The sequence below is a fragment of the Phalacrocorax aristotelis genome, chromosome 3 (genome assembly GCF_949628215.1).
Source record: "Phalacrocorax aristotelis chromosome 3, bGulAri2.1, whole genome shotgun sequence".
Taxonomy (NCBI): Eukaryota; Metazoa; Chordata; class Aves; order Suliformes; family Phalacrocoracidae; genus Phalacrocorax; species Phalacrocorax aristotelis.
The window spans coordinates 27,213,469-27,235,141 of NC_134278.1; the positions used below are offsets into that span (position 1 = coordinate 27,213,469).

Genomic DNA, 21,673 nt, shown 5'->3' on the forward strand with positions numbered 1-21,673 from the left:
CCTCACTCTCTGGAGGATTCACCTTTGAACTGGAACTGTGAGGTTTCTCTTAAAGCTTTTAGAGGGTTTCAAAATTGAAATAATTTTTTAAAATACAGTATTTAAAAGCATAGTATTGCTACTGGTATCATAAATCTTTCAAATAGTAATAATTTTACTTGTAATTCATCTCTTGTTTTATTTTTTTTAAGTGCTGCTCTTGATCTTGGAATTAAATTTTGTCTGCTACCTTATTTAGCTCCAATTCACTATCCACTCCACTGGGGTCTACAAGAATTGTAGAATTACTTATCTTCCTCATTTCAGTTTGCTTCACAGGAGGTTTGACCAGGGTTTTTTTAATTGCTTCCTTACTATTTCTGACATCTTGTTCCATATGGTAATGTGCATAAAAATTTTCATTTGTTTTCTTCCTGAAAAGCTGCACATAATTACTTATTAATTAGATTAATCTTTTCTTATCTTTAGGACATTCTGCTGATGCTTTCAGACTAGTCCGCAATTATTTTTACCTTTTTCATCTAATCGGTAATAAATAATCTAGCATGCCAGGGTAATGGATTTCACCTGAGGATCTCAACATGATTTGCAGACAATAATTAATTAATTAGCTTCACAACCTGTCTTTAAAATAGGTGAAATTGAAATGCAGCCTGCCAGCACACAGTCATTAGCAACATGTTGCACCATTAACTGTAGCTGCTCTGTAAGCAGGTGGTGTAATCCGCTTCTCCTGAGTATCAGGGAAGGTTCCTGCTCAAGTGGAACCATGTTTAAAAAAATAAATAACATCATCTGGTTGGGTTGTTTACCTGGTGTTCAGATATAATTGTGTGCCATGCAGACATATGTAGGCATACATTTTGTCTGTAATATATATTGCAGAATAGTGATCTGATATAATTGCTGTTGCTTTTTTTAGTAATGTAAATGTTACTACAGGTATTTGTCCAGGCATGGTATTTTTACCTATAAATGCATTTTACTATGCCATGTAGCTGAACTGGAAAAATTTTAAAGACACACACATATATATATTTTAGATAAATAAGCGAACAGAGAATTTGTCAGAGTTAAACCCTGAAGAAACTTCTCATTACTCATCCTCTTCTATTTATACAGGAGAGTCATTGGCTTTCCTTCATACTGACCCATCACTGACCTGTGACCAATAATTTTACACAGCCTGGATTCTGTATTTTTCTGGTTTACCCTAGCCATATTACTGCTTGAACTGAGCTCTTTAAACCAAATTGGGTATATCTATAGGGTTTGAAATTAGTGGCAGTGAAGTAAATAGCATCTGTAGCAGGAAGCCAAAGCTTTATTGGGAATATCATAATGATACGGTCATAAAAAGTGATGTATTTTAAAGTATGCATAAAATGTGCAGGAACCCATTTTAAGCCCGCATTCAGTATCCAAAATCAGATTTTTTTTTCCCATGTCAAATTTAACTGAGTTTGACGTTCTTGAAAGAGGGAGGGAGGGAGGGAGGGAGGAAGGGAGAAAGAAAGAATTTAGGGAGTGAGGCAAGAGAGGGCAAGGAGTGAGGAGAGGGGGAAGGAAGTGAAAGAAGGTAGCAGAAGTAGGCTATAATAATCTGTAAATTATAGTGGTTTTGCTTGCACTTTTATGACAGCAATGTGAAAAACTTTAATATCAGCTGCTGGAAGTACTCACATGCAATCAAAATGTTTTCACAGGACAACTGCTTTAAACATCTGGCCATTAACCAGTCCTTAATTGTGTATACCTCATGTGTCTATTACTGACTCTTAATCACATGTATGAAGCTGAATACAAAAGCTGTGATCTTGAAAAAGGCTGAAATAAGGAGTATTTGAAAAGATGGGTTTTTTCCCACTTACCCTTCCCTGAGTATGTGATTAGCCTTTATTTCTGTATTCATTGACTCTTGTGTTGATTTTCCTTTCAGAAGTCAGGCTGAGCAACCAACTGGGTCGTCAAGTTGTTGGTTGAATATTAAGCATAAGCATTATTTCCCTGATACTCAGAAGTTTATTTAAAAATGACCTACAGCAGAGCAGGGAATTCCTTCTCTATCTACATCTGCTAATGGCAGTTGTTATAAAAAATATTACTCTCTTGCAATGGACTGTAATGTTCCTTCTTAACCTTATAAGACAAGGAGATTATGCCACCTCTTTCCAAAGACTAACAGGAGCCTCTGTTGAGAACTGCTTTCTCCACTTTGGTATTGTCTTCGCTGTGCCATGAACTAGGGGAGGTTTTTAACTAGAATTGCTTGTAGTCTCAGTTGGGGTTCTGTGGACACCTAACAACGCCTTCTGCAAGGACATCCAATTTTTTATTCCTCTTTTTCTTCTACATTTATCTCTGAGACACTTTCACTAGCAGTGTTCCTTGGGATTATGAAATCTACCTTTTGGAAGAAGAACTTTTGAATGTCTATAGAGGACTAACCTCCAACAACTAATGATATAATTTGGGCTTGTTTCTCAGTATGAAGTGTAATCAGGTCATGCTCATTTTCTGTAGGCTTCCAATAACTTGAAATCTGGCAATTGTGGTTTTTTTTTAATTAGTCACTGCCATCCAAAATAGATTTGTTCTCTCTTGGGTGAAATGTCTTTTATGTTAAAAAATAATAATCTTCTAATGAAGTTCTGTTACTTGCTGCAAGATCACCCTGGTATAAGGCTCATGGACTTAGCAGTACATGGCTTGCAAGTCCTCTGCAACTGTATGTTTTTATTTTTCCACATACTAAAAATGTTTGATAGGCCATCCCTGTGGACTGTAGTTAACACACTGCATGTAGGCATTTGAAAGTCCGTCTTTCTGAATTGTAAAGCAACTCTGAAATGCATCAGGTTTGTGTGCTGGCTTGGATCTACCAAAATCTTCCTGTGCTTAGAAACATAGAAAATAAGTGTTTCCTGTTTTTGAAACACTTAGTTTCATCTACCTGCATTATTTTCCAGAGGCTACTATGGAAGCACTCTTTCAACCTCTGTCTTAAGTCCCTGCCTTTCTTTTTTGATGCTTTTTTATGTACGCAGTGTATCTGTAGTACATATTCATTCCTGTAAGTAACAACAAGGGATTTCAGGCAATATTATACAATTGAACAATATAGTTATGTTTTACTGGATTTTTTTTGTCTGAAATATATATACACTAGCTGCAGCACTGAACCCTGTGCAGGATATTTTAAATATGTTGTTTATTTATAAAAGATGAATATTAGATATTCAGCTCTTCCCATTTCACTTCATTTCAGAAACATGTGTTTACTATTAAGGTCTCAAAGATGACAAACAGTGCACAGCTCTTGCATAAGCAAACTTAAAAGCAAGATTATTCTTCCCAGTCTAGAAAAGTGGGTCTGAATCATCTCTTCTTCCTATAAATCTGCCTTTGACTAAGAGAATCTTTCATTGTTTCCAAGTGTCTAATTAACAAATGCCAACAAAGTTGTCTAGTTTAAAGAAATTTTGCTTGTTTTTATAGTTTAAATTCTACAGCCTGTAAGTGTTCATTGATACTGTGGCTTTCTGTACATTGTCTACTGTTTTTAAATATGGAAACTCTCAGGAAATGGGGTTCAGTGTTGACAGTGTGTTTATACAGGATTCTTGAGGAAACTGAGTGGAGCAGTGGGAAGGCAGACTGACTCGGAACTTCATTCCATTCCCGCTCTGAGAAACCCCACCAAAATGGACTCTTAAAGGTGGCAAAAAACCCAAAATCTTTTCAATAATTGTTATCCAGATTAGCTGAAATCTCAGACATTTACTTTTACTCTCTGACAAGCAGAAAATTATTTTAAGATTTCTTGAAGGAAATCTCGGAAAGCGCCCTCAGAATTGTTGGCATCCAGTCTAGTTTACCTCGGCGTGAAGTCGCAATTCAAATGAACAAGTTCAGTACATTTTTAAAAATGTTTTTGTCCCTTTGCATCCCCCCTCGACCCAGGTCTGAGGTGGCCTTTTCCCGTGTTCTTAGCTGTGTATGGCAATTTATGGCAGCCATTCATAGTTTAAAGTATTGAAAGAGTTCTTAATTGTATGGAAGTCAACTCATACTTCCCTTGGCCTGGTAGAAGCTAGCCAGGAGCACCTACTGCTCTTACTAGTACTCCAATTATTTGGTGGAAGTCTCAAAACTGAGACTGGTCTCTGAGGTTGTCATATGAGGTTTTCAGTCCTGCACAGCAGATCAAAAAGTAAAATTTATTAAGAGTTTAGTTCTAATTACTATTGGCACTTTTAAAAAAAATAATTAAGGCTTATCACATGTTTGCACATTGTTTGGTTTGGGGCAGATACTAAGTAATGCACACATGAATAAATGAGTACTTCTACCTACAAGCAAATTTAAAATAAAAAGTATAACATTATAATATTAAGGGATCTGGTGAGAACCCACATATTAAAGCTGTTAATACTCTTTTAAATAATAAATTATTTCAGAAGGAGCAAGTCTTTGAAATTCATCATAGAGAAAGCTGGAGGCTAGAGAAGTACCTTTTATTTTTGTCATGAATTTCCATTCTGGTATAGCTGAGTTGTAGGCTGTTAGAAATCCTGGCATTTCCTTTCTGTTTGCTTTCCTCAGGAAAAGCTTGGCAGCTTTCCAAAATAACAACTGAATAAGAACATTCTGAAGAGCTAAATACAAATATTAAAATCTTGCTAACCAACCAGCTGCAGCCCACATGGCACTGAGAATAGAGCAACAACATCAATGGCAAGAGAAGAAAGGGCAGAGTAAGCTCCCAAACACGTTCCCTCCATCAGGCCAAGGATTTTCTGTGCTGCCTTATGTGCTCCTCTGTAGGACTTCTGCCTGCTTCTGTTCGCAGTGACAGAACGCAGCTTGCTTGTTAAATACCAAAAGCAGTTCAGTTATAGATGGGAGCACGGCAATCAGAAAGGCAAGTGTTAAAATTGAGCACTGTGAATGCTTGTTCCTTTAATCATGCATGACGGTTCCTTGCAGATTTAGGTAAATCTTTTCTTTGTCTATGGTGTGCTAGTTGCCAAGCAGCAGCTGTTCCTTTGCAGATCCTTCCTTCCAAGGGTTAGGTTTATAAATGCTTCTTGGAAAGTCCCCACGAAGAACCCCCTGAATATCCCCTTCCCTCTTCTCATCTCTATGATGTGCTGAAACTCAGTTCTGCATGTGCAGAAGTAAAGCTTCAGAGGAATTATTGCCTCTGCTGCTGGCTGCGGGAAGGTGCTGTCTCCTGTAATTCAGTCAGCTTAAGCTGAGTTCTTACTAATCTTTCAGCCAGAGTAACAACTACCAAACCCATAGATACAGATCACATTTATAGAATTAATGTAGCTCACTCCCATACATTTTGCGAGATACTCACCTGTAAAATTCCCAGTTGCATGAATTTGAAGAGGTAACACTGAAGGCGTCATTTTAAGATGGTACATCTTAGCTAGCTTAGCTTAGCTAGCTATGACTTGTTAGCTCAGCCTGCAATAGCTTTCTGAAAGGTAATGCAGAAGGCTACTGTACATTCACTTTGCAGAGAACACAATCTTATCTCCACTTCAGGGACTTTTCTTTTGTGTTGGTTTTAGTTTCATTTGTAGAAGAGCTAATCCTGATCTGATCTGCTTTTTTAGAGACACGGTAAGGTGCACAAAAGTTGCCAAACTGAGCAGAAGGCAGAATTGTCAGGTAGATATTAGAAGGTGGTACATTGTAAAAAATTGATTTTCCCAGTGTATTTCAAAGATAAATCACATCCTTCTTCAGAGCTGCTGTTTTCACTACCGTATCATTCATTGCTGACAGAATCAGAACATTTTTATCCCACTACTGATAGCTAGAAAGTTCCCCTACTACACATCTTTCTAACATGTCTCATACAGAAGAGAAGAGGCTTTGCCATGTGGGCTACACAGTTAAACATGGTTAAACTATTTATATAGTGCTTTATGTGGTTGCCTGCCTTCATAATTTTCTGAGAATATTTTACTTTGGTTTTCCATATTGCTTTGGAGGAGATTTCTAGCATTTTAATTTACCTTTTGTTTTCTGGACAGTGACTCTTCTTAGCAATTTTCATTGATGTTGAGCATGTCTAACATCCTGTTACAGAGAGAAGCTGTTGAGGTTATTGAAGACTGCTAACGTACATGTTGAAGTTAGTTTTTATTCAATTTAAACTTAGTTTTCACCTTAAAATGCTTACGTTGTGTGGGTGGTATGTGGTGTGTTAAAGTGAGGCTTGGTGATGAAGACATATTCAGTTCTGATCTGTACACTTTGCATGTCCTCAGAATTGATGGTGGAAATGTTCTTTTGGAGCAGAAGGAGGAAAAGAGGATAGTGAGGGTTAGAAGAGCTGCCTGTTATAGTGAAGTGCTGGACTTCACACTGTAGTTAATTAAATTGCTTTTAAAGAATGCAATAATGGAAGAACATTTCAAATTACGCTGTATGGTTATGGTCTATTGCTCTATGAATGCAGAGCCAAGTTAAATGAACTAAATATGTTCTCAGGGAGCCAATTTTAGTGATAATACACTGCAAGTCGTGACATTAACTGCATGGAAGTTGCATAAATATAAATCATCCTAGTATTTGTTCCATTACATTGCTACAGTAGTTGTGGGAGAATGGATAATACTCAGATGTTTGATTACTATTTGTATTATTGTATCTAAACTCTGTTGATAGAGGAGGGCTCACCCCATTATACTGCTCTTTGGCACTTAATCTCAAGACTTCTGATGTGCTACAGTTGCTATGTGAGAACTCAGCAACTCAGCCAGCCCAAAGGCGACCTGAGATATTCAGGTACAACTCACAATGTTTTCAAAGTATGCTTTGCAATGGAAGGATTTGTTGTGCTAAGCATTTCAGAGCTATGTTTAATTTTGAAAATAAATACGAATTTAATGAAGAAGCACCCTGGTGTTAGCAACAGCACTATAAAGTATGGATATCAGGTCACTTATTAGGATGCTGCTAATATGAATTGTAGCAAGCATAAAGTGGATCTAGACCCTCAACCATAAACAGCAGCATAACATAAAAATGAATAATTTGTGGTGTGTATTACATAGCTTATAAGTGGGAAGGCTATCTGCATTGATCATGAAATTTGTCTCTCGTTCTTTTATGGTGCCTGAAACCCATCCAGTCAATTTGCTGCCTGCCTCCTGTTGCTAACAGCAAGGTATGCAGTACCTTATCTTCTTCTGCATGGTTGCAAGCGTCATGACCTGCCTGCTGTCTGAGAAAGGCCAGATTCAGATAGCACTGAGCCTGTGCCGCAAGGAGATTCTCTCCAGAAGAGAGATTCCTGTGAAAATGAATTTGACTGGACTTCCAGGGAAAGGTCAATGAAAATAGAGTTAACATTTCTATCTGGAACATGGTTCTTCGTTCTTGGGGTGAGGAAGCACTGCACAGCAATATGGATTTTCGTCACAGCATGCCCAAACTAAGCATCACATAGGTTACAAGAAATCAATACTCTGGCAGTGTAGGGTAGGTCTTTAGCTTTATTCCCTACTAGGTTATTGATATAAAGGTAGCTGTCTCTTTAATAAAGCCTGATCTAAGGAAGCAGTTGCATTAGAGGATTCCTCTTTTTTACTGTTTATACCAAAGAAGGTGTTAAATGACACACTCTGCAAAATATCCCTTGAAGAATTATAATGAGTGCTTGTGAAAGGAGTGAAGATACTGGGATAATGAAACTGTCAGTAGTTCACAAAATAGACTTACAGAGCACTAGCAGTAAAGGCCTTTCATCACATCTATGCCTTAATTTCAGGACACACCCATTAAAAGGGTTGATTTTGATGTCCTAAAACTGAGCTATGAAGATGAAAATCCATTGATCTTTCTTACAAAAATTCTTACCAAAAAATGGGAGGAGCAGAAAAACTCCTTCTCGGTATTTGTTATTTATAGTCTCTGTTTTTTCTTTAAACCTCACAGCAAGGTTTATAATCAGTATGAAACATGGCAAAATTTGCTTGGATTTTGACAATGATAGGAGTGGAGATCTCTGAATCACTGAATTGTATACCTGGTCAGTTGGAAGTCACCTCAGGAGGTCTCCAGTCCAACCTCCTGCTTAAAGCAGGGCTAGCATTAGGATCTGACCAGGTCGCTCAGGTCTTTATCCAGTTGGGTCTTGAAAACCTCCAAAGATGGTGAGTGGACAACCTCTCTGGGCAACCTGCTGGGCTGTCCTGTGGGAGTAAGGGTTTTCTCCTCTATTCAGTCAGAACTGCTCATGTTTCAGTTTGGCCATTGTCTCTTGTCCAGACACCACTGTGAAGAACCTGGCTTCGTCTCCTCAAGACCTTCCCTGTAAGGCACTGGGGACTGCTGTAAGATTGCCTGAAGCCACCTTTGCTCTGGACTAAACAAACCCAGTTCCTTCACGTACTCTTCACAGGGCAAGTGCTCCAGCCCTGAACATCTTGGGGGCCCTCCCGTGGACATGGTTAGGAGATATTTAGTGATAGATGTGTTTGTACTGTTGGAATTGACAACTTTTTTCTATATAAGCCTTTGAATAGGGTTAGTTTCTGAAGGTGAAAACCATTTAAGCAAATATAATGGATGTGAATGGGCCCAAACTAGCAACTCCTAGGAGCAATGACTGGCCCTGTAACATTATAGATCAACAGAACCGAGCATCATCCTCCATTTACGGTCTCATAATATCCAGTGTGGGGGCCATATTACCACACACTTAAGATCCTGCTTTGCAAGAATCTGCATAATTTTGCAGGAAATTTCAGCTATAGCTGTTTATTTTAACCTTCAAAATATGTGCGTGTCTGTCTTTCATGAATCTTGTCACTAGTATTTTATGTATGAGTCATTTCCTGAACTTGGAGATTATTAAACTTTTAAAGAATGAAAAGAACTTTGTATTAAAATGATCTGATAGTTTAGAGATAATGAGTTTTAAAATGTTACTTTACTCGATACTGTGCGAATTAAATAAAATACATCAGCTTACCAAAAAAATTCATTTTAAAATATTTGCATAAAAATAGTGCTATTCAACAAAATTATACTTTTCTGCCTATATTTAAATGTTTCTCAAACACTGAAGTAATATGTGAAGCTTCACATTTCTATTGCAAACCATAGTCTTAGTGTCAAAATGGTAGTACGAATAATAGAATATGGCTCTACTGGTGCCTTCGTTTGAGTTGATAAAGCTATCAGCTTTTTTAGGAGTAATTTTGTGCATCAGATTTTTGTTCTTCTGTAAGGCTGCCATTGAAACCAAATTTTAACTTTAAAAAGCATTCACCACTTTAAAAAAATAATTGGCAGATAAGATTAAAAGATCAGTAGCAACAATCTAAGATTATTTAAATTTAATTTTGGGAGAAAGCTAATATAAAACTTGTTTTCTGCACTGTCTTCACTCTTAGTTGATCACTGAAATGTGTCCTTCTATCTAACACCGAATTAGGTGGTGGTAGTTCACTCTCACCGGGCATATCAGTGCTATCTGATATTATGAGAGCAAATGTCTGCTCCGTCAACTATTTCCTCTGCCCTGAAAATGTAAAATGCGTAATTATTCCCAGCTCAGGATCATTTTTGATCAAGGTGATAATCAGTTTCTCAAGGTTTGGAAAGTTCTCCCAGAATTCTGGTGCTTTCAGGAGAAAACTGCTGCACCTATCCAGTGTCCCCTGCATGGTTGGATGGCCTTTGTATTTCCTGTAAAAGCACTGGTGCTTGCCTTTGAAAGAACTCTGCATTTTGGAAAACAAATATGCTTTGAAAAGAAAATGGTAGTTTATAAGGAAGCTTACTCTACAACATTGGAGTGTTTTACCTTGGGGGATTTTCTTGACACAAGGTAGCATTGTTAGGCCCAGAAGAAACAAAACTTCTGGAATAGGCAATTTTCTGACCTCTTTTCTGCAATTTGAATTCTATCAGTTTCTTCTTCCTTGTTGGATTTCACTGTTATGTGGCTTCTTCTTAAAAGTATCAGGGTGGAAATCAGCTCAGCAATTCCAAAAACAGATGTAAAAAACACAGTAGTGAAGTCTTTTCTTCCAAAGTGACGCAGCGAGTAACTAATCCTGCATACAGCAAGAGTCATCTTTGGTTTCCAGCAAACGCAGAAATGGATGTTCAGGTGGTTGACAGATCATGACTGTGGCTTTGCATACATGTCCTTAAATCTGGTGAGGATTTTTCAGCTAGTACAAATTTAGGTTTCAAAACGTTCCAGCTCTGGAAGTGAAACCAACCTTTTATTGCAAGACTACTTTGATACTTTGCAGAATTAATAAGCTAAATGGTTTAAGAACAATTCTACTAGTGAAGACAAAGAGGTCTTCTGATCATTCCCAAGTTATGATATATCTGCATAGTGGTGCACATGCATCCCTCTCATGGCACCAACTTACTAGCCTGCTTGCTTATGTATTTCACAGAATCAGGGAATGGTAGGGGTTGGAAGGGACCTCTGGAGATCATCTTGTCAACTCCCTGCTTGAGCAGGCACAGGAACACGTTCAGGCAGTTTTTGAATATTTCCAGGGAAACAGACTCCACAAGCTCCCTGGGCAGCCTGTTCCACTGCTCTGTCACCCTCACAGGAAAGAAGTTTTTCCTCATATTGAGGTGGAACTTCCTGTGTTCCAACTTGTGCCCATTGCCGCTTGTCCGGTCATTGGGCACTACTGAAAAGAGCCTAGTCCCATCGTCCTGACACCCACCCTTCAGGTATTTATAAGTATTGATGAAATCCCCCCTCAGTCTTCTCTTCTCCAGGCTGAACAAACCCAAGTCTCTCAGCCTTTCCTCATATGGGAGATGCTCCAGTCCCTTCATCATCTTCGTAGCTCTCTGCTGGACTTGCTCAAGGAGTTCCACATCATTCTGAAACTGGGGACCCCAAAACTGGACAGAGTACTCCAAATGTGGTCTCAGTAGGGCAGAGTAGAGGGGGAGGATAACCTCCCTCAACCTGCTGGCCACCCTCCTTTTAATGCAGCCCAGGATACCATTGGCCTTCTTGGCCACAAGAGCACATGGCTCGTGGTCAACTTGCTGTCCACAAGCGCTCCCAGGTCTTCTCAGCAGAGCCGCCTACCAGTAGTTCAGCCCCCAGCCTGTACTGGTGCATGGGGTTGTTCCTCCCCAGGTGCAGGACCTTGCACTTGCTCTTGTTGAATTTCATGATGTTCCCCTTGGCCCAGCTCTCCAGCCTGTCGAGGTCTCGCTGAATGGCAGCACAGCCTTCTGGTGTATCAGCCACTCCTCCCAGTTCTCTGTCATCACCAAACTTGCTAAGGTTACACTCTACCCTATCACCCAGGTCATTGATGAATATGCTGAACAGGACTGGACCCAGCACAGACCCCTGGGGAACACCACTAGTGACAGGCCTCCATCCAGACTCTGCTCCATTGATCACAACCCTCTGAGTTCTGTTGTTGAGCAGTTCTCTATCCACCTCACTGTCCATTCATCCAACCCACACCTCCTTAGCTTGCCGGTGAGGATGCTGTGGGAGACAGCGTCGAATGCCTTATGAAATCATGATAGACAACATCCACTGCTCTCCCTTCATCGACCCAGCTAGTCACACCATCCATCATAGAAGGCTATCAGGTTGGTCAAGCATGATCTTCCCTTGGTGAATCCATGTTGACTGTTTCTGATAACCTTCTTGTCCTCTACATGCCTGGAGATGACCTCCAGGACGAACTGCTCCATCACCTTTCCAGGGATGGAGATGAGGCTGACTGGCCTATAGTTCCCCAGGTCCTTCTTGCCCTTTTGGAAGATTGGAGTGACATTTGCTTTCCTCCAGCCCTCGGGCACCTCTCCTGTCCTTCATGACCTTTCAAAGATGATGGAGAGTGGCTCAGCAAGAACATCCACCAGCTCCCTTAGTGCTCATGGGTACATCCCATCAGGGCCCATGGATTTGCGAGGACCCACTTTGCATGGTGATCTCTGACCCAATCCTTCTCAACCGATGGTAGGTCTTCCTTTCTCCAGATTTTCTCTCTCACCTCTGGGGGCTGGGATGCCTGAGGGCCAGCCTTAGCAATAAAAACCAAGGCAAAGAAGGCATTCAGTAACTCCGCCTTCTCTGCATCCTGCATCGCCAGGGCCCCTTCCTTGTTCAGGAGTGGCCCCACTGTGTCCCCAGTCTTTCTTTTACTGGAGATGTATGTAGAGAAGCCCTTCTTGTTATCTTTGACACGCCTTGCCAGATTTAATTCCAAGTGTGCCTTGGCCTTCCACGTTGCATCTCTGCACACCCTGACAACATTCCTATATTCCTTCCAAGTGGCCAGTCCCTTTTTCCATTTATTTCTCTTCTTCCCTCTTCAGAAAGATAGACATATCCATTCTAGTCAGTGTTAGTTTTCAGTTTTTATTCCTCATTCTTGTTTTTTCTTTTCTGTATATTTCTGGGATATCAGCCTTTGCAACTGCAAACAAATTAACATCTTATGTATCTGCTGTAGGAAAATGATAGAATGATTTTTGAAAGCTATACTGTAGCTTTTGAATATTTCATGTATTCATGTCATTGTACAGTAATGAAGCCATTCAGGATTTCTCTCTTACATTTAAATAGATCCTTGAATGTAATGAGCACCTATTTCTAAAAGATCTGAAGAAAAGGAAAGGTTAAGAAGAAATAAGGGAGTTCAGAGTGAGGGGGACACAGGTAATGCAACAGAACTATTTGAGAAAGACTTTCTTCTTTGGTCTTTTTACCTAACACACTTCATCTGTCTTGGCAGATTTCTGCTCAGACATAAGTGAAACAAGACAGATTAATAAATAGGGTTGCCATGTTCAGTTAATGTTGTGTGTCTCAGAAACAAGACCAAGCAGAAGGTACAGTTTGAAAGTGGTGATGTTGTTAGAGTCCAGAGATAAACTTCTGTGGTTTTCAGTCTCTCCTTTCAAATTTAGATAAGGAAATTTAATTTGTACTGTTAAAAATCACATATAGGTTTTATTTTCAAACAGTAAATAAAATGAATGAGGTAGCACTTGAGCATATCACCTAAAATTTTTGAAAGAATTTAGTTCTTTCATGCTATTTCGTTCCTCTCTGACTGGTGGATTTGTAAAGAGTCTTTTTATTGGCAGGTCACATGTTACGGTGAGGCCAAGTCCTTTCATTTTTACTACTTCAGGAGCTGTCTTTTTACCTTTCCTAATGACATTTTTTTGTAGGTCAGCTCTCATTAGTATTTCTAGTGTTTCAAGTACGTGTTTGGCATAAGTGAGTCTGTTAGTTCTAAGCATGTAGGATTCAAAAAGGTACTTCAGACGACTGACTGGAGATATAACTTTTACGTGGGTGTGTGCAACAGCATTTACCAAATCTTGTGAGGTAAATGTTTCAGTTCTGGATTAAGATGAGTGATTGTAACTTAACAATTATACTATTAAAGTTGAGGTACAGAGAGTTTAAAGATTAGTGAAAATGGTAAAGCATGCTCACTGTCAAGCCTGCTGTGAAAGGCTTTATTTGATTTGAATTTGCACCTAAGGCATTGCATTGGATCTTTTCATTAAGGCTCTAGTGGATAAGAATATTGTCTTTAAAAGTTACACAGATACCTGTTCTACCTCTGTTATTTCCCCTAACGCTTCAGTACTAATTCTTCCCAAATTGCTAATGATATGTCAATAGCATATAATCTCCAAAATACCATTAGTGGGACGTTGCTTTTCCCAATCAGAAACACTTTATCCCCAAAGGTTGAAGGGCATCAGTAGCTCGTGATCAGCACTCTAATCTTCTTAAACCAAGCTCTCACCAGCTGAGGAAGTTCCATCCCAGTAAGAGTGCTGAATCAGTATGGATCCTAAAGTCTCCAACTCCTCTAGTTCTTCACTGTCTGCTTATTGGCTCCTTCAAGTTTTCCAGCCATTAGCATTAGAGAAGATGATGAAAGGTGAAGACGACCCTTGTACAAAAATGTTATCTGATTTTTTTTGTGCACTCTGCAGCTTTTTTTGATGGTTTAATTTTTTCCACTGTATTCATATTGCTGTTTCCCCTTCCCCTCTCTCCCACTGGATTTCCTTTTCCTTGTATAACCGGTCACTACACACACCCACAACGCATCTTTTTGCCAGACTTCGGTACTTGTGAGAAATGTCACACAAGCAATCACCTGACTTCTCAAAAAGAAGATCCAGTCATCTTGAAAAGCTTTCCGTGTTAAGTGGCACCACTTGGAAAATATTACAACTTTCTGATGTGTAAAAAATATTAGTGTGTTAGCTGCCCAGTGCAACCTTCAGTGAAGAGTCTTATATATATGTTTATACAATACAGTAATTTGTATCTTCTGTTTTATTCAGGTCATTGCCGTCGTTATGGATATGTTTACAGATGTGGATATCTTTAGAGAAATTGTGGAGGCATCTGCTAGAGGGATTGCAGTGTATCTCCTGCTTGATGAGTCAAACTTCAGTCATTTTCTGAAAATGACGGAGAAACAAGGCTGTCAAGTCCAGAGGCTCAGGGTAAGGCTTCCTGTGTTCCTGTGCATGAACATTCACTGCTCATTCCTTCTGAAAATTATTCAAAAAGTGATTATCAAATACTGCTTTTTCAAATTAACTAAGAGTTATAAATAAGCACGGTTCTCAGCAGAACCTGCTCTACAAATGTTTTTCTCTTTAGAAATATTGTTATATTTTTCATGTGTTAGAACAAGAGTATTTGATAGAATGACATAATTTTTCATACATTATTTATAAAATAATTTCCATTATTATGTATTTAGGAATACTACATGTTTGAAAAGCTTAGCTTTTTTTTGCTTCCTCTTAAAGTAGCCTGCAAATAGAGTCATAAAGCTTATGTAAATTAATGAATTGCTCCTTCATTTTATGATCTTTTTCCTTAATGTTATTATCTATTAAAATATTTTAAAAGGGACAAGATTCTATTTTATTATTGTTTCCCTGGAATCTATATTATCATGTCTGTCTGCATCATGTCTTAGAAAGTATTACTTTTGTACATGAAATATGTAATTTTGTCCTCTAAAAAAGATAACAAGATGGCTAACGTTTACATTTTTCACAAGATGTCTTGTACCATTCTAATAACAGGGATTAGTTGTAGTGACCTGATGCAAATTCTTTATAAATAATTCTAGATTTACTGTACTGTAGATAGCACTGAAGAAGTTCCAAGGACATTGCCAGAGTTTCTTCGCAAAGCTCTGAGCACTGCCTTGGCTGAACTTCCACATAGTTCCATCTGCAGTTTCTTGTTTCTGTAGCTAGTTAGGCTATGTTTGCTCCTGGCAAAAGTATTATGAAAGCTCTTCTTAGCAACACGCGTTTTAAGAACCCAGTCCAAAAATCAGGTGGAGATGTGGTGTATTTGTGAGGATACAGAAGGCTTTTTATTAGAGTTTTGGACCAAACATGTGTTTTGTACTAGGTTTTGCTCCGAGTGTTGACTTAGGTCCTTAAAAGTATTCCCACACCACTTTCCACGCTTGTTTCTTGTGTATGAGTGTGTGGGATTGCCCTCTGGTGGCCTAATACACAGAGCTATGGGAACTTCTGGAAAGAAAACATTAAAAATATGTTGTGGGTCTGTAAACACTGGTCATGACTGCCTTCATGAAGTCAGTATTTGGCAATATTTCCATATTCTGGAACCTGAGATACCACCATTTGCTGATTACTTTGTTAACTATGCCAAAAATGGTGTATGACTTTCTATTGCATGAGTTTTATCCTCCCAAAATAAAAGAAATTAGGAGCATAGTATGCACTTCAAATTAATTCTGTGCAATGTGTATCTACAGCTGTTTTGAAAGCTTAACTTCTTTTGGGTGAGTTCGAGGTTGTCTTTTTAATATGATTTTATGGACCTTCAGGCACTTATACTGTGGTTGAAAGAATTAATGTACATACATTAGAGTGGATTTTGTATGGATTAGTGTGGATTGGAGAGGTTTGTACTTGGCCTCTTCAGTGGCATAATGTGTTAGATGTTTCTGTTTCGTAACAATGTGAGAAATAGACATCTTTACTCTGCAAGGTTTACTTAGAATACTTAAAGGTTTATCAGAAAATGAAAAATACATGCCAGAGAGAGTTGTGTGCTGGGTTTCCAGTTTAGCTTGTAATAAAGCTGTTCAAATTAATGGTCTTCTCATCCAAGTGCTACTCCCAGTGACTGTTGCTCTGGGAGTAGAAGCTTACTACACCCACAGTAATTCTCCTGTGCCTTTCTTAAGGATGAAGAGAAACTGCTGGTGACTACAAAAGAACATTCAGTACTTTGGATGTTTTCTCTCTTTCTCTTTTTCCCATTGCCTCAAGGTTCACAAAAACCAAATCATCTTTAACTTTTGTGCTCCTGGCTTTTGAACCTTCCCTTCTGTTCAATGATAGCAGGAAGAGGACAGAGATGTGTGGATCTGTTTCTTTTCCTCAGAATGTAGCACCAGCAGCACTGGTCTTGTGGTTCTCTGGAATAATTTGGTTCAGTCTTGCAGCAGTATGGCAGACGCTCCTCCTGGCATGCACTCGTGATGAGGAGTTTCTGTAAAGCTTTTCTGACTCAATGCCTTCTCTCACTCTTTCTCTCTTCCTTTGGATCAGTAAAAAATGAGATGCAGTGATGAGCAAGATTGTCTTTTTTAATTCAGATTTACAGTTCAGTAGTCTGTATGGAAGAAAAGAGAATTTTAATCATAAATCTACATTAAATGTCCATGAAGACAGTTTTTCTCGTCAGTAGTCTGGCTGCATATCAGGACATGTTTCCCTCTTTATTGAAAGATATAACTGTAAAAATTGAGTGACTATATATTCTGTGACTATTATGTGGATTCTGTAAGGGACGACATGAAATCAGGAGTTTACTAGGAGCTTTTTCAGTTCCTACAGCATTTCTTCTTATGGGTTGGTTCTTACTTAAAGTTCACCTTGACATCCCCAGTGGAACTCAATTCAAATAAACAATTCCTTTTTTGTACTTTCCCATTTCTCTTTCCCCACTTTCATTTATCTGCTTCCTGACTGTCCTACATTTTTCCCCATTAATTAATGTGTTTCTCTTTTCTTCTCCTCTCTATTTTGATTAGGTTTTGATTAACTTTTCTCTAGTCTGATTTGTTGTTTGTTCAGCAATTCCTTTGCATAGAAGGATGAAGAGTCATTACAGCTTCTGACCTTTTTCAGGGGATTTTTCAAATACTAATAGCTAAATTTTTCGAGAGATGCTTTTTTGGCTGCTACTGACAGGTGCTGCAGCAAAATATGAAATAGATTTGCACTGCAAAATGCAACATCAAGACTATCGCCAGAACCACCAAAATGATCAATGCAGTAACTTAATTTTGGATTAGAAACAATGAACCAGAGTAGGCAATGTCATTTAATACTTAAGAAGTCAATCGAGCTTCTCAGCTGATGCCAGATCGTGTTTTATTTAATATGAGCTAAGGCATGTGGCAAAGACTCCATGCTCTGCTGAAACCTGTTTGTATTTCCCTGGCAATAATGAAGAATCATCTTGCTACAGGAGGATATTGAAGGCAGTCTGGCAGGAACTGTTTATCGCCTGATACTCCTCTCAGTATTTTTAATGAATTGCAGGAATGAGAAAATAGAACCACTGATGAATTGATTCTACTTTCCTTTTGTGACGTCTACTCCCAGATATGCATGCTTAAATGCATAGTAGGAGCTGCTCATGAGACCCGATTGCTGCCTGTTATTTCTCAGCAGTGTTATCAAAATCATCAAAAGTTTTCCAGTACTTCCAAGTCTAAGTAAAATCTAGTTACTAAATAGACATGCACAGCACAATGTTGTATCTGTGAGCAAACTTCTGTGCTGAGGGACTCCAGACTGAAGTGAAGTCATTGAAATTTTGTCTTCAGTGGTCACTGAATCAGATTCAAGGTCAGAATAGAAATGAGCTTGAAAACTACTTAGCATTTGTACACCAACTGTTATCTGTTAGTAAGAAGAGAGGCCCAGGATAATAAATAATATTGGTAATCATGAACAATATGAGAATTGTTTCCTGTAAAACTGTTAGGCCAAGTATTAGGTGGACATCCATTTTCTTCTTTGTGCATTTTCTTGACAGCAAGTACAGGGTGAGTAATTGTACACTGATAAAAACAGACTCCACAAATAAAAAGTGCTGAAATGAAATGTTTGAGACCCAAGTATCCACTGCACACATCTCTCACACTGGAGGGTTTTTACTGATAAAAGTAAATGTGTGAATGTAAATGCTGAATTATACTTCAAAATTTTCAATCATGCTTATGTGGCTCTCTCTGGGAAGATAGTTGTGCAGTCATACATAAAAAGAGGTTAGAGCTCATTTCCTGTTCATCATTTGGGTGTCATTTAACTGGATAGCCCTGATGGCCATCCTTAAACTGGAGCCACTGGAATTTTTAAATGTCCCTAAGTGTCTTACGTCCTTCTGTTGGAAGAGGGAGAAGATCCTGTGTCTGGCTTCAAAAACTTCCTAAAACATAAAGTCCTTGATTAAATTATTCTTCTGTATGCATCCACTGGCAGTCACTGACAAAAACAGGCTACAGGACTAGACAGACTTTCCATTTGACTCGCTATGGCCAACTTACATACTTTCGTGTGTCCCATCAGGCTAGCTGGGATCTGCCATGATGTGTGGTTTACAGTTTGCCCATGATTTTCCTCTCAGGATTCATAATGGAATTATTGCTTTACCCACTTCTGCAGTAATCAGTGACACGCTACTGTTAGCGCCATTAGCAGGGGAGTCCTGTAGCCTGAGGGTGAAACCAAGTAGGAAGGTGAAGCCCAGCATTTCATACCAAATGGGGCTTGCAATTCAGTATGAATATATTTACTGCTTCTAATCCTAAGTGGAATGCATTTTTATTAAATATCCTTAAATATTGTCTGTATTTTGGGCACCCCTGGCACCTGATTAGAGGGTTTGAAGTAGGTGAAGAATGCCAGATGAACTGTAGAGGAAAAGGAAGTGTTATGTAAGAAAGGTGAGTATGATGTCTGGGACATGCCTTTGTAATGCGGCCGTGTTCCTGTCTTTGAGTGGATGACCTACCGAGACAGGGAAAGAGTTGGCAGGATTAAGGAAGCAGGATAGAAAAGCTGCAGGAGGAATAATACTGAAGAGAAGGAAAAGAAAAAGGAGAACAGAGGAAGCAGTGACTATGTTTGTTTCTTTAAACAGCAATTTGATGTAAATTTTGTTCCTTTTTTAGATATGTCTATTGAAGTTATATTTCAAGCTAAGGCAAAGCTTTTTTTTTTTTTTTCTGTATAGTATGGTAATTTGCAAGCCATTAACCTTGCTTGTGCCTTCAGCGTTCCAGATTCCCAGTTGATATCCTGTCCAGTACCAATCAGGCCTTATCTCAATAAAATTTGATGTGTTCAGCTGGCCTGTCTTTAGCCCAGCATTACTTGTTATGGTTATTTGAAAATGTATAAGCTGCCTCTCAAGTTATCTTTTCAAATTATAATGACATAAATATAATTTTATATAGTTAAATAGAAATCTGACATGCAAATAAAATTACATGGTATATAGATTTGGGTAAAACGGTCACTGAAGTAAATGCAAATTTCATGACTAATTCTTGACATTTTATAGTAAATAAGATTTTACTATTGTGATAATCTTTAGAATGGGTGATTTCCAGTACTTTCTTTTTTCTTTTTCAGGAATTACTTTTCCCGCACTATTTAACTTTCAAATAAAAGCTTTTCATTTAATTGCTTTTACTTAAAGCCTGAGTAGCTGCTGGAGAAAGAATAATTTTCCTCAGTGGGATTGGCTTGTTCAAAGTTCCACAGAAACCACACTGGAAAAGCAGGAAAATTGGGCTGTTATTGTTATTGATTCTTTTTTAGCTGTTTCTGAAAATAGACCTAAGCATCTACCTGTATTTTCATTTCAGAAATTTTTACCTTTTAAAATTTTACAGCATTTCTGATAATACTTCTTTTATTGATCTAATTAAGAGAGAAACTTTATGTTTTGTTTCTAGCACATTTGCAAGACATTTAGGTCACAAACAAAAATAATTTTTAAATGCTGCCTTTGTAGATTGCAACTGAGTTGCATTTTTGTTCAAACACAGCTTGACAAAAATGCTAAGTAAAAACTCACCTACTAAATAAAATTTAAAGAACTTGGATAGCTTGAGTTAAACCATAATTTGCCAACTCAGTGGCTTTTTAAGTGTAGCTCTTGCTTCTTTGATTTGATTTTTCTTTTGAGAAAAGTTTTAAGATACCAGCAGTGAAATATCTACTGATTTAGAAAGCATGTGTTATTTGGAAATGTGCTTTCGTTTCATGGATTTTGGATTTCCTGTTTGGAAGGATAAAGCTCATTGGATTGTAGTGGACACTGTCATTTAAACTCCTACAACCTCTCTCGGTTAGAACTTTATATGTTTTAGGTAAGTGATCCCATAGCCCATAAAGGTTTATGTAACTGTATTGCAAACTTATCATCTTTATAGACTGGAATTTTAAATACTTTTGCAAGTTTAAACATCTCTAAAGCTTGCTGAGGACAGGAGGTGGAAAGGGAAGTGCTGATCTCTTCTTCCTGGTATCCAGTGACAGGACACGTGGGAATGGTTCAAATGCACCAGGGGAGGTTTAGACTGGACATCAGGAAGCACGTCTTTACCAAGAGAGTGATCAGTCACTGGAACAGTCTCCCTAGAGAGGTGGTCGATGTCCCAGGCATGTCAGTGCTTAAGAGGCATTTGGACAATGCCCTTTAACAATATACTTTAACTTTTGGTCAGCCCTGAAGTGGTCAGGCAGTTGGACTAGATGGTCATTGTAGGTTCCTTCCAACTGAAATATCCTATTCTATTCTATTCTATTCTATTCTATTCTATTCTATTCTATTCTATTCTCCCCATGATTTTGCTGAATTTACCCTGTAAACAATCTTACTCATTTTGCATCATGAACAGCCCTAATCCATCTCTACCTGGCCTTTACAGAGCACATCTCTGCTGTGATTTTCAGCCTGTCCTTGCAGCAGCCCAATGAAGCAAGGCATCTCTCAGTATTCACAAGTCTTATATTCCACTATTTCCATATATACAGTCTAAGTAATAAACCTATAGATTCTGTTTTCTTACTGTCAATGCTAAACTACGGATTTCACTCCCTCTGGAATACTTTTAAATTACCACAAATAAGTGTTGCTAGAACAAATATTACAAGGCTAGAAACTACAGTAAATATTGTGATCATTCACAGCTATATTCCAAGCTATTTTTATGTCTTGTGAAGCATTTTTTATCTCACAGACACCTGAGGTAGCTGTGCATTGAATGTAGATTTTTATTTTTCTATAACGATTTCTGATAAATTCTTTCATATTTATTCTGCATCCATGTAAGAACTTTTTGAAAATTATTATTAGTACAGTCCAGAAGGTGTTGTAACACTTCTTTTGGATTTTTTATTTCTAGGAGCTTAAAAACCCAAGTGACAGTAGAGAGGAAAATAAAAGAAGACACTGGCTTAGATGAATCAATTTCATCCACAGTCTGGGAGAAAAACTGACCACATTTTTGAGATCTAACATGGAAAATTTCCCAAGTGCAATTTACTGAGTTTGCATGAGTAA

At 38.3% G+C, this 21,673-nt stretch overlaps 1 protein-coding gene across 1 annotated transcript in view; it reads left to right on the forward strand.

The window, feature by feature from the left end:
- Positions 1-21,673, forward strand: part of FAM83B (family with sequence similarity 83 member B) — a 51,985-nt gene that overhangs the window by 22,087 nt on the left and 8,225 nt on the right. Inside the window, exon 3 of the mRNA XM_075086993.1 lies at positions 14,365-14,529. Coding sequence (XP_074943094.1) covers positions 14,365-14,529 — 165 coding nt within the window. The remainder of the gene's footprint in view (positions 1-14,364; positions 14,530-21,673) is intronic.